The 12465-nt window shown below is 42.3% G+C and overlaps 1 protein-coding gene across 1 annotated transcript in view; it reads right to left on the reverse strand.

Moving 5' to 3' along the window:
* The window catches only part of ACSL3 (acyl-CoA synthetase long-chain family member 3), a 95299-nt gene that overhangs the window by 26011 nt on the left and 56823 nt on the right, over positions 1–12465 (reverse strand). Inside the window, exons 5-6 of the mRNA XM_019533072.1 lie at positions 11077–11186; positions 6829–6967 (exon numbers count right to left, since the gene is read on the reverse strand). Coding sequence (XP_019388617.1) covers positions 6829–6967; positions 11077–11186 — 249 coding nt within the window. The remainder of the gene's footprint in view (positions 1–6828; positions 6968–11076; positions 11187–12465) is intronic.

A 12465-nucleotide genomic window follows, 5' to 3' on the forward strand; every position in this document is an offset into this window, starting at 1 on the left:
TGTCCAAAATTATGTTTATTATTTCACCAAAGTAAGTTCAACTGCTTCCCAGAATAAGTTAAAGAAAAGCATGTTGTTTTGTCCCAGTTACAAAATTGTTTTCAAAATGTTTGAGTAACTAAGGTACAAACAGGGAAACATAGGCGACTGGTAGGGGGTGCATGTGCCCCAACTGATGGGGCTGGTGCCCCCACAATGGCTGACACTGATACTGTCGGTAGGGCTGGTGCCCCCCTGGCAGGGGGCAGCTTCTGCAGGTGCCCCCCCAGATTCAGGAGGTATCAGTCACTCATGCAGAGAACCGAAATCCCTCAAGTCAGGTATAAATAATTTGCCTCCTCTGAAGAAACATCAAAGTCTGTCTAAATTTTAAGATTCTATTGGACTTTGGCAACATATGCACTAATGATACCCAAACCCAAGCCTAAAATTGCAGAGTAGGATTTTTTTCCAGTAATAACCCTCCTGACAGCTAAAGAATGCAGCTTTGGACATAGAGACTGAACACAGAAAGGCATGTAATACTCCCACTGCTGGCGCACATCATAGGGAGTGGGGAAAATGAAGTACCCAGGCTAGATTACAGCGAGAGAAGAAGCATAGCAGACAGAGACAAGCTGTCAAGTGATAAAGGCACCAGCTGAAAGATGCAGAGCAGAAACAGAAGAGGCTCTGTATCTTAGTAGGCAAGGAAAGAAGGGCCTGGAAATAAAAGCACACTCCTGTCAGACCTTGAAATAGGATCCAGGATTTCAAAGTCACCTAATTTCTCTACTGCCTAGCAATTGGGCTGTAAATACTCCTAATAAAGCAGCATCTCATCCCTCTCTAGCAACTGGTCCAAGTAGAAGAAAATATCTTGCTACTCCTGTCTATAACTCCATTAGATCAGGAGTTCTCAACCTGTTTTTTAGTCGGTGTACGCCCAGTGGCTAATTAAGAAGCAGGGAGGTGCCCCTGCCGATCGATGAATGTGGGGAGAGGGGGTACAGCCAGCAGCTGATCGATGAGAGGGGCCACAAGCAGTGGCGAAAGCAAAAGCACCGGTGGCAAAACCAGAAATGCCACCAACAAAACCGGAAGTGCCCTGCTTCTCCACGCCTCTGCTGCATGCCCCCTGGAACTTTCCTGCATACCCCTGGTTGACAACCCCTGCATTAAATTAAGAGACGTAGGTTTATGCTGAATCAAGTGGTTCCATCTCTACTAATGATCCATCCCAGAGCCAAGATGGTGGTTATAACCAAAATGAGTTTGGGGGGAAGAGGGTTGGTTCAGTTTTTGTAAAATGTGGAATACTACTACATTTAAACTAACCCAACCATTGAATTCATCTTACAATTCCAATGTTAGATACGCCAAAGTTACCAAAATTAGGGTGACAAACAAAATTATTTCAGCACCCCTTTGCATGTACTTTGATATAGACTCTTATTGCATGATCATATGTGATTTTTCTCCAGGGAACTACTACCTCATTCAGTGCCAGGGACAGACAGTGCACAGAAATTAAATAATTCAGTATGAAATTTAAAGGTCAGGACAGCCAACTCTCTGGCAGCAAAAATAAGATTAAACTTGCACAGCAAATAAAGCTGTTATTTATACGACCTCTGATTCACTTGTAACAGAAGGTGAAAAATGCACAATGAAAGAGGCAGGAAAGTACACAAAAAGAAAGTATTTTCTTGTTTATGTAGTACAATAGCATCTAGAGATTGGATGTCTCTCCCTGATCATCAAGGGTTCCCACACTTACATTTGTACATAATCTTGTATTTAGCAAGACCAAAAAAAAAAAAAATAAAAAAAATAAAAGGATTTAAATATCTAAAGGGACAGGGGTAGTTGGAAGGTAGGGACAAATTCAAAAACTTCAGCATTGAAAACTCCTGGTCTGCTACCTCTAAACCACACAAAAGCCTCAGTTTAGTCCAGGCTGAGCAATTTGGCACCGATTTCATTCCTAAGCCCAGTTGGGATTGAGAAACTTAAGTTCTCCCCTGAGGGGGTTTATCAGCGAGGCATTTTCACAGTACACTTATAGGGATGACCATCACATAAAATGCAAGAGCTGTTTAATATAAGATACGAGTCTCCCAAATGACTGCCCTAATAACTAGGCTACAGAGTAAAGCTCACTTTGGCTCTTGCTCTGGTCCAGTGACTCTTGATTTCCAGCTGTGGATAAAAGTAACACTAAACCATTTTAAAATGGGCTGTGGGGAGAAGGAGCATGAGCCTGGAAGAGGGCATGAGCTGATCCAATATAGAGTTTCGTCTGTCCACTCCCAGAATTGTACAGTGCAACTAAAACACTGTAACTATAAACCTGAATTAAACAGATTTAAAAGTTGCAACAGTTTAGTTGTGATATCTTTTACTGAATCAACTTTATCACTGGGAGAGATGCTGAACAAAACTTTCAGGCCATCTTTGCCTTTCATAGATTTTCTAGACCATCACAGCTACAACGACACTCCAACAATTTAGTTTCTACTTTTAATGGAATAGAACAGGGAGATGAAACAGACATATCTGAACACCTTTAAAAAACTATATTTTAAAGTGGTTTAACTACTTATGTCGTTAAACATCCTCTTTTGCACAGTGAAGCAGCTTCAACAAGAGAGATGAAGAATGTCTCCACCTCAGAACAATCTATAATAAGCTGGGGGTCAGGGCACACTGTCTTGGAAGATGACAAAGGTGGGTCAGAAAATCCTCAAATCACAGGGAACAGAACTTGGGAGTCCTGCATCCTGGGTGATTATTCCAAAACCTGGATAATCATAAGGGTAATTTGGTCCAACCCACTAAACAAATGCAGGTAATGCCCCCCATCCTAGTAACTATGGTTTAAAATAAAATAATGATTGCTTCTCTGTTTCTGAAAGACAGGTCTTCTGTAACCTGAGATAAAGTCCCATCCTGTGAACCTTGAATGGAAGTTCCCTGCAGCCCTGATTAAGGTGCCTCAACATTAAGGGTGGAAAGAGATGTCAGCTGACATCTCATTTTTATGGTGGCACAAATGCTGAGAAAATAGATAGATGCCTTTCGTTGCATCATGTGAAAGGAAAATCAGTTGCACAACAAGAAGCGGTAACAGACTCCACCACTTTATTGTGGTTGACACCTATTACTTTTGTGGTGCTTTCCCCATTCAGCCACACCCATACCTAGGGTCCGTCTAGGCAGGGGAAAACCACACTCCCCCATTCAGCCAGACCTTCCAAAGGAATCCCCCCCCAGAACAACTGCAAGTGCAGAGGGGGAATGTAAGTATCCTCCTCCCTGTGCTTGCAGACACATGCAGGGAGAATCCCTTGCAGAGAGATTTCCCCACACACATCTCCAAATATGGAGGAGGGACCTCTGTTTTTTTGCAGTGGCGACATGCAAGGGGTGCATGTGCACCCGTCAGGCTGCACTCCCCACTTAGGCAATGGGCAAGGGGGCAGGGGGAAGCTCTGGTACCCCCCCTGTGAGCATCAGCAGGGGAACGGGGCCACCAGTAAAAGCAGCCACGCCACACAGCCATGCCAGAAGTGATCGCAGGACATCTGGAAGCAGTGCAGCTGCTGTTTGGTGAATGAAATCAGCTGCTGGGGGACCCCTGCCCTGGTCAGCACGATCAGCTACTAGGGATTCCCCTCCCCCAGTCACTGACTGGTGTGTGTGGAAGGGGGGGCATGTGTACCGGTTGCCCATGGTTTTTTGAGTCCCCGCCCTCCACACCTGTAGGCATGCACGAGGAAATCCACTGCAGAAGATTCTCCTACACCCTAGCACAGGGGGCACCTCTGCAAACCAGGGTTTCCCTCCCCTCCCCCCACTTACAAACATGCTCTAAGTTGGGACACACAAACCAGGGATGTCTGTAGACGTCCCTGGAGTGTGATCAGCTGTGCTGAGATGTGTAGTAACACTGCTGATCATGCTTCACTGAAGACATCGGTTTTAACCTTAATGTAGGGCAGCAGGGGGTTAACGTAAATTGCATCCTTGGTATTTCTTATTGGCTGTATTAAAGCAATTACCCACTCAGTCTATTGACTCTAAGCAGCTTCAGACTCAGCACCCTAACCTTCCCCATGCATGGTCTAGAAATCTGAGATGTAAAGAGGATTCTGGATTCTACTTGGGAGCTTCAGCATCCTGGATTCTACTTGGGGGCCAGGTCCCTAAATTATGCACTGCAAAACTCAGTTGCAACATCTTAATTTCTCCTCAGATCTGACCTTAAAAAAAACAAAACAAGATTTTCACAGATGGTCACTAATTAAATGTTCCTTATTTTATGGATGTCCAACACCAAAGAGACAGGGTCAGATTTGCAGGAATGGTAAGGATTCACAAATGCACTAATGCTCTATGGGCATACCTACACATGCTTTTATATGCACCTAAACTTAATATGCCTATATCGCTTAATGCACCTAATTCACTTTAATAACCAAGTGCTAAGGCACATTAACATGGTGTGCAGAACAACTTGGGACTCAAGTTAGTCCCAAGTCAGTTGACATACACAGCGTTAATATACTTTAGTGCATCTACGTGTATGTTAAGGCACTTCAGCTATTTGCACCTAAATTTGATACCTGCAAAAGCAGGTAGATGCACGTGTAGACACACGCCCTTGATGAGCCTTAAAATCAGGTTAAAGCACCTTAAAATCAGCAAGTGTAGATGTGCCCTATGGGAGTCACCCATTGGCATTTGGCATGTTCATTTGGGCACTCAAAATTGCTAGTCACTTTTGACAACTTGGGTCTGGTTTCCGAACCAAATATAAAAAAATTGGGAGATAAATACTACCTCTCACCTACACAGGAAGGTTGTAAAGGTAATTAACACTTTTGAAATGCCCAGATACTTTTTTAGTGATGAACGCTACAGAAGTCAAAGGAGAAATGAGTAATTCTGTACCCAGCATGTTGCCCATTGAGTAAGCATCCATGTGCTGAATAACGCAGGGGTCTAACAGCAAAATGTGCTTATGTAATTACAAGATTTCATAATGCTTGCGGGCAAGAAGGATGAATATATGTTTTATGACCACACTTTAACAATAACCCCTAACACTTGAGTGTTTTACTTTTGCAAAAGTTATTCTTGAAGTGCAGTTTTTGCATTTAATATTAGAAAGGTTGAAGCACTGAACTTTCTGTTGGTTGGGTTTGAAGAACTGCAATAATACACAGGGCTAGTACCTCAAAAGAAGAATTATTCTTGGAAAAGGAGAAACTGAGCACTTGAGCATTCAGTGTGTTGGGGAAAAAACTGCCCAGATTATAAGCCCCATGTAATCCACAGCAGATGTACTAACAACTAGGTGTGTGCAAAGTAGGTCCTATTCAATTCAGATTCAGCCCAAATCAGGGGCAGTGATTTGATTCGTTGAGTCAGATCACTGTCTCCATTCAATTTGGCCAAATCCAAATCTGAAGATTCAATGCTGAATCAGAGAATCACGATTCAGACACAGACACGGCTTCAAATGTTTTTTCTACATACCTTGAGGTACCAGCGTGGCTTGTGAACGCTGAGAGGCTGGGGCGGATGGAGCATCTCACAGGAGTGTGGGGGGCCCCTCCATGTGCTCAGCGGTGAACCCGGAAGTGGATCGGAAGTACTTCCCCCTGCACACACCCCCCTTCCCTGCTTGGCAATTGGCTGCAGAGGGACCCCAGGTGCCCCCCCACAGACCCAGGAAGGACCAGTTGCCAAGGGGGTGTGTGCAAGGGGGGGGGGTGCTGCATGCTCCCCGGCAGACCCGGAAGTGGACAAAAGCAGTGCTTCTGGTCCCCTTCCAGGTCTGCTGCTGAGCACGCTGGGGAGCCCCCCAAGCTCCTGTGGGACACTTGATGCGCCCCAGCATTGCAGCATTCATGAGCCAGCTGGTACCTAGAGGTATGTAGAAAAAATATTTAAAGCTGTGTCTATGTCTGAATCTCTAAATTGTTCCGATTCAATTCGGAGAGATTGAAGGGTCCTTTGATTCAATTCGAAGATTAGGACACCAAATTGGACTGAATCAAATCAGGGAACAAAGCTTTGCACAGCCCTATTAACCACCCACCCCACCTCCCAAAACAACTCCAATAAGCATTCACGTGACCTGATTATTAATAAAAGGATTCTGTAACAAAAAGAGGAAAATACCAGAAAAGAAAGTGAACATATAAAAGATATGAACAAAGGAGAAAAACCAACTCCTTAGAGCCAAGAATCAGAATTTTCTCCTAAAATTAAATCAAGATAATAAATATCACTGGAATTCAGATTTCCGATTCTAATTTGGTGAAGAAATTAAAATAAAAATTCAAGAGACTGGCATAGCAATTTTTTATATCTTCTAAAATACAACAACCTAAAACCTTAGACATGAAAATTTTTCAGTTAAAAGGTTTTATAAGCATGTATTTATACCCAAATTTAACAACAGAATTAGTCAATGTCATTTACCATAAAATATATTATAATATTGTATGTGTTCTGAATATCCTGGCTATTTTAAACTAATGCATGTTGCTCACTTAGGCTGAAAAATAATGACCATCTTAAAAATTATTCTTCAATTTACATGAAATTTAAAGATGGTAAAGGATAGCTTTAATGCAGAGTCCCTCAAACCCACTTTGCTGAAATGTCTCAGGTAAAAAGTGGGGAAAACGTGAAATTCCATATGCTTTCCTACGTTTTTTGAAGAACAACTTGTTAATTTTACTCAGGTTTAACAGGACAATTTTCTCAACATAAATAACAACCATCCCCCAACCCCACCGTCCCCGCCCCACCAAGAAACATGAAATGACATACTGTTGTCTGCCTTGGCACCCATAGCTTGTACAGAAACCATAGTGTGTACAATGACACCCTTGGGAAATTCTGCCCATGTTGTTGGTTTGCCATCCACAGTAATAATATGTCGCAACAGTGGAACTTGAGAGACAATTTCCTAAGGAAATAGATATACATATTATTCTATTTTATAAGGAAATCAGGTATGGTAAATTTTGTGCTAGGAAAACAACATAATATCTTTATAGACAAGTTAAGACACATTGATTTAAACCAGTGACTGATAAATGGAGCAATTTTTAGCCTTGTGAATCCTGCAGCTTCCTATATTCTGATTTGCAGGACTCTAGAAACAACTACAGTAAAAGTTGCCTTAACCGGCACCTTACAAGCCTACATGCTCTATTAGCCAGCATACCAGCTTGTAAGGTAAAAGTGTAACCGGAAATGCCCACCATGGCACTTCCAGGTTTGCTGAGCCCCCCAACCTAGGGCAAAGCAACCTGCGCTGCCGAGCCCCCACGGCCCAGGGAATAGCAGGCTGCAGGGGGCCCGCCTCCCTGTCCCTCAGGGCCCATGGGAGGGGCGGCAGCACTCCAGACGTGGCGGGAGGGGTGGTGGCCTGTTCAGGCCTCTCAATTAACCAGCATATTTTGTTATCCAGCACCCACTGTTCCACATGGGTGCCAGATAACAAAGCTTTTGCTATAATTTAATTTTGCATTTAAAAATAAGAACAAGGACAAACGTTCATAGCCATGTACTAAATTTTAGGTGCTACAACTTGCAAATACTCTTTTTAAGACCAAAAATTATGATTTTTCAGATGCATCAGGCACTTAGGATTCCCACTGAATACTGTTGAAAAAGGGCATATTGCCAGGTCATGGACAGTTAGTAGCATTAAGATCACAATAGATTATGTACTCGAATGATTTTTCTATACTATTAATAGAAGAAATGCTTAATTAAGATTTTTAAAATGCTTAAAATTGAAAGTATGCCATTCCAGCATGTAAAAATACACCAAAATGCATAGTTAAGTATTATTTAATTAACAAAAGCAAAATCTAAATTCTGGAGTGATTATAAATACTGACCATAATTCTAATGAACAATTGGGGAAAAAAGTAGAATGCTAAGCAGAAAAAATTCTTCTCCCACCCACCCATTTAATTTTGGTTTTCTTGGGCCCAGTATAGTTCTTGAAATCACCCCAACAGAAATTTTAAAAATTACGGCTGGGGAGTCCTAACTCTAAATGGGGCAACACAACTTAGGAGGCTGCGCAATGAATTGAGTTATACCAGCTAAAAAGGGATCGAGAGACTATATAATGTGCTTCACAATGAGTACACTGAAATGCAATGAGAAAATAGATGCTCTGTCTGCATTCCCTTCTGTTGAACTAGGGTCTCAAAATACTATGGATCTGCACAAACCTATGGAGGAAGGTAATAAGTGAGCTGGAAGAACTAATCATCTCACAAATGGTTTTTGTTATACCTCTTGGGCTCTGAACCGACATCACACTTTTGGGAACACAAAGCTTTATACGGGGAAAAAACATCAGGGTACAGACATCCTTGCCAAGCCACAAATGCCGAAAATGTCTATACAATAATACTATTAAACAGTTTGTCTCACTTTATCACAATGGACATCTATATGATTATGGTGCACCAGTTGAATGTACTGTTGAAAGGCAGAGGTGCATCATACATTCCTGGCACATGGGGACCCTAGGATCAGAAAGCCTCTCTCCAATTCCAGGTTACTTGTGTACTGGAGATACCTAAAACCTGTATGTGTGATGTAGCTGGGTGGTGCAAAGTTTTTTTAAACATCCCAGCACACCCAACAATCAGGTAATTGTCAACCCCAGACACAGCAGTCCTGGGGTCAGCCAGATTACACATGTGGGGTTTGGTTTTGTTCGTTTGTTTGAAGTCCCAGCACACTGAAGCCCAGCTTACAATCATGTCCCTGTGGCAGGGGAGAGAAGGGAGCCAGAGCTAAAGCACTTCCCTCACTGGGGATTTTAAACCCTGTGCCTGGCAGCTCTGGGTACAATACCAGGCCATGGGGATCAGAGGTTTCTAGCAGGATTTGAAGTCACCAGCAGGGGAGAACCCTTCAGTTCCCAGCCCAGGAATCCCCCACTGTGGCAGTCCAGCCAGAGATGCCAGCCACTTCTGCCCAAACAGTTCCAGTCTCCAACCAGACCTGGGGCTGTTCTAGCCATCCGATTGTCAGCCATGATCATCAGCTTACCACACAGGGGCCTTATTCTTCAAACCCATTTTGAAAGGTGAAATGTGGGCAAGCCAGTCCTCATTGTAAGACACACTGCAGCACAATCAGTGCCCTTCTTTTGCCACAGTTTGCAGCCAACAGTGGCTAGGCAACAGCTCTGCAGAAAAGGACCTGGGGGCTACAGTGGACAATAAGCTGAATATATGAGCCAACAATATGCCCTTGTTGTCAAGAAAGCTAACAGCAAACTGGGCTGCATTGGTAGGAATGTGGCCAGCAGATCAAGGGAAATGATTCTTCCTCTATTCAGCACTGGTGAGGCCACATCGGAGTATTGTGTTCGGTTTTGGGCCTCTCATTACAGAAAGGATGTGGACTAATTGGAGAGTCCACCAGAGGGCAACGAAAATGGTGAGGAGGCTTGGGGACACAACTTATGAGGAAAGACTGAGGAACCTGGGCTTACTTAGTCTAGAGGAAAGATGACAGAGGGGATTTAACAGCAGCCTTCAACTACCTGAAGTGGGGTTCAAAAGAAGATGGAGCTAGACTGTTCTCAGTGGCGGCAGATAACAGAACAAGGAACAATGGTCTCAAGCTGCAGCAAGAGAAGTTTAGGTTAGCTATTAGGAAGAACTCTCTCACGATGAGGGTAGTAAAACACTGAAACAGGTTACCCAGACCGGTTGTGGAATTTCCATCCTCGAAGGTTTTTAAGACCCAGCTAAACAAAGCTTTGGCTGGGGTAATCTACCTGGGGATGGTCCTGCTTTGAGCAGGGGGTTGGACTAGATGACCTCCTGAGATCCCTTCCAATTCTAACTTTCCAACCCCAAAGTTCCAACCCCAACTTTCTATGATTCTATAACAACTGTAATGTCTGTTTATAGCCCTTAAGAATGAAAAAATGCTTTATTCTTATTCAGTCATCTTTATGGAAGTAGTTACAGATGGATAGTGATTACCCATTTTAGAATTTATAAAAGGGAAATTCAGTTCTGTATCCAAGTTGCTTATAATATGAAACTAAATCCACAAGTTCATTACAAATCATTCCAGATTGTTATCTATGTAAAAATGAAGACGTACGTACAAATAATCTAGACCACTTTTAGTATGGTTGCAATACCATGCTCAATTTAACTTATTTTTGCAACTTCTACGCACCATGTTATATCTTGATTGTAATAAGTAAGGAGACTACTACATTTCACATTACTTGGAAATTGGATTAAACATTTTTACAATTTCTGAAAATGACACTGACTCAAATAAAATGGGCATTACTCTAAGATCCACTCTACTGAAAAAAATCCATATTTACTCTTGCATATGCACTTTATACATTATTTTATTCTTCCTCATTCATTCATTTTTGATCTTGCAGGACACTGAAAACAAACGAATCATGGTTCAGATTTTTCAAGGCAGGGGTCCTCCCCCCCAAGCACACAGGCCAGTTTGGGCCCTTGACACTGGGTCATCCAGCCTGCAGGGTTCCCAACAGGTATGTGGGGAGCCCTGTGGGCTGTGGCCCTGTGCACTAGATTGGGCAGGGCCAGGCAGCGGCGCCCAGGGCCCTGATCCCTGCATGGGGAGCCAGGTAAAGGGCACCTGGGGCCCTATCTGGCACACAGGGGCAGCACAGTGCTTCATACCAGAGCATGGGGGCCAATCGAGCCCACAAACCAGCCCCACACCATTCATCTCGCCCCCAGGGACAAAATCCTGGGCACCACTGATTTAAGGTATTCAGGCATTTTTTCACTTAAGTGTTATAAGGCCTCAGTGATTGGCCAGTTTAGTATCATTTTCACAAGCGACTACACCTAACTCCGACTGATTTTCAGTTAACTATTCTTACAGTGTGGAGACAAAAACCTGTAGATAAAAAATTCTTGCATTGTAAACAGCAAGAAACTTAATATATTTGTTGGGCAATAACACATACATCACATTTTAAATCTCAAGCACCACTGGATCACAAACTTTGGCAGATTTTTTGCTTACCTTCAGTTTTGTTTGCATCAAATCTTTACTAGTAATGATGGTGTTCACCTCAGTTTCATTTAATCCATGTACTATTGCTGGACCTCCCAGAGTAGCATACAGTGTAACAACTGGGGAAAAATTAAATCTAATTAACATCTATTATACATTTTCAAGCTATTTCAGAACTTCTAATAAAGTAGAAGAAAAGAGGCTTCACATCAATCAATTCTAGATCAGGGAAGAGAACCTGTTTTGCTAGATAATGTAAAGACCAGTAAGATGTGCTGTTTTATGAAAAAGCATACCATAGGCATTTAGAAGAAGTGAATGCAACTTGTAATTTGCTTACAGGGGGAACTAAGAACAAGTACTGCCTACATGAATGTTTATCATCAGAAAAATAAAATGTACCAAAATCATAGAGTCCTGTATAACTCTCTAAATCCACTTCTTAATCTTTATGGCTTTAAGCAATCTAAATGCAGACATCTGTTATTAATTTGTTAAATATACTACACTGCACTGAGTATTCATCTTGTATGCCGGGGGAAAATAGTTGCTTGAGTTTTCATCCCAAAATTCATATATGCCAGCCTTTTGGAACCTGATAACTGATCAGAAACTACTGATAAATCATCATCATTTAAAAATATAGACTCAGATTTCCTTCAAATTAAGCTGATAAATTTCTTTTAAAATCCTTGTCAAATATAAAAGATTCTCTGTAGCAAACAGTTGCATCTGGAAATCTTCAAATGTAGATTTTGACCCTACTTCATAAGGTAATACACATTTATACAAACCAATAATTGGTATCCCAAAATCCTCATTTTTCATGTAACTTTAGAATGCTCATGTGACTGATCACCCTTGAGGTACTAAATTCCTTATTCTTCAGTGCAAAATGTTCCACAGCTGCATAACATTTTGGGGTTACTTTACATTCGTGAGGCAATGAATAGTTTCTTAACAGATTTAACATGTCACAATAGATGCACAAGTTTTCTGATTCAGTATGGCACATCCTAATTTTCTATCTAGTGTTACCCGTCAGCTCCATGTTCTTGGGGAACACTGACACAGAACACAGACTGTCTGACTCACAAAGAATTGCCATCCTCCCCCCCCCACCTAAACAGAAACTGATTAAGATGCAGTGAGAGATGCACCTAAAACCCTCCAGATAAGGGTGACAAAAGTGCAGCAACTACCCTAGGTCTCATTTGCATCTGAGATGAGAACAGATGATCATTCATTTACACGAGAGATGGAGAACAGAAAACCTGAAGCAGAGACTGCAGTAAATTCTGGGATCAGCAAAGCAGGGAAGCACTGCATGATGGGGCAGCTGTGTTCCAAATGCTCATCAACCCCCACACCCAGCTCAGCATTTATCAGACCAGTTCT

This window comes from Crocodylus porosus, unplaced genomic scaffold (genome assembly GCF_001723895.1).
Source record: "Crocodylus porosus isolate Cpor-Errol unplaced genomic scaffold, CroPor_comp1, whole genome shotgun sequence".
Taxonomy (NCBI): Eukaryota; Metazoa; Chordata; order Crocodylia; family Crocodylidae; genus Crocodylus; species Crocodylus porosus.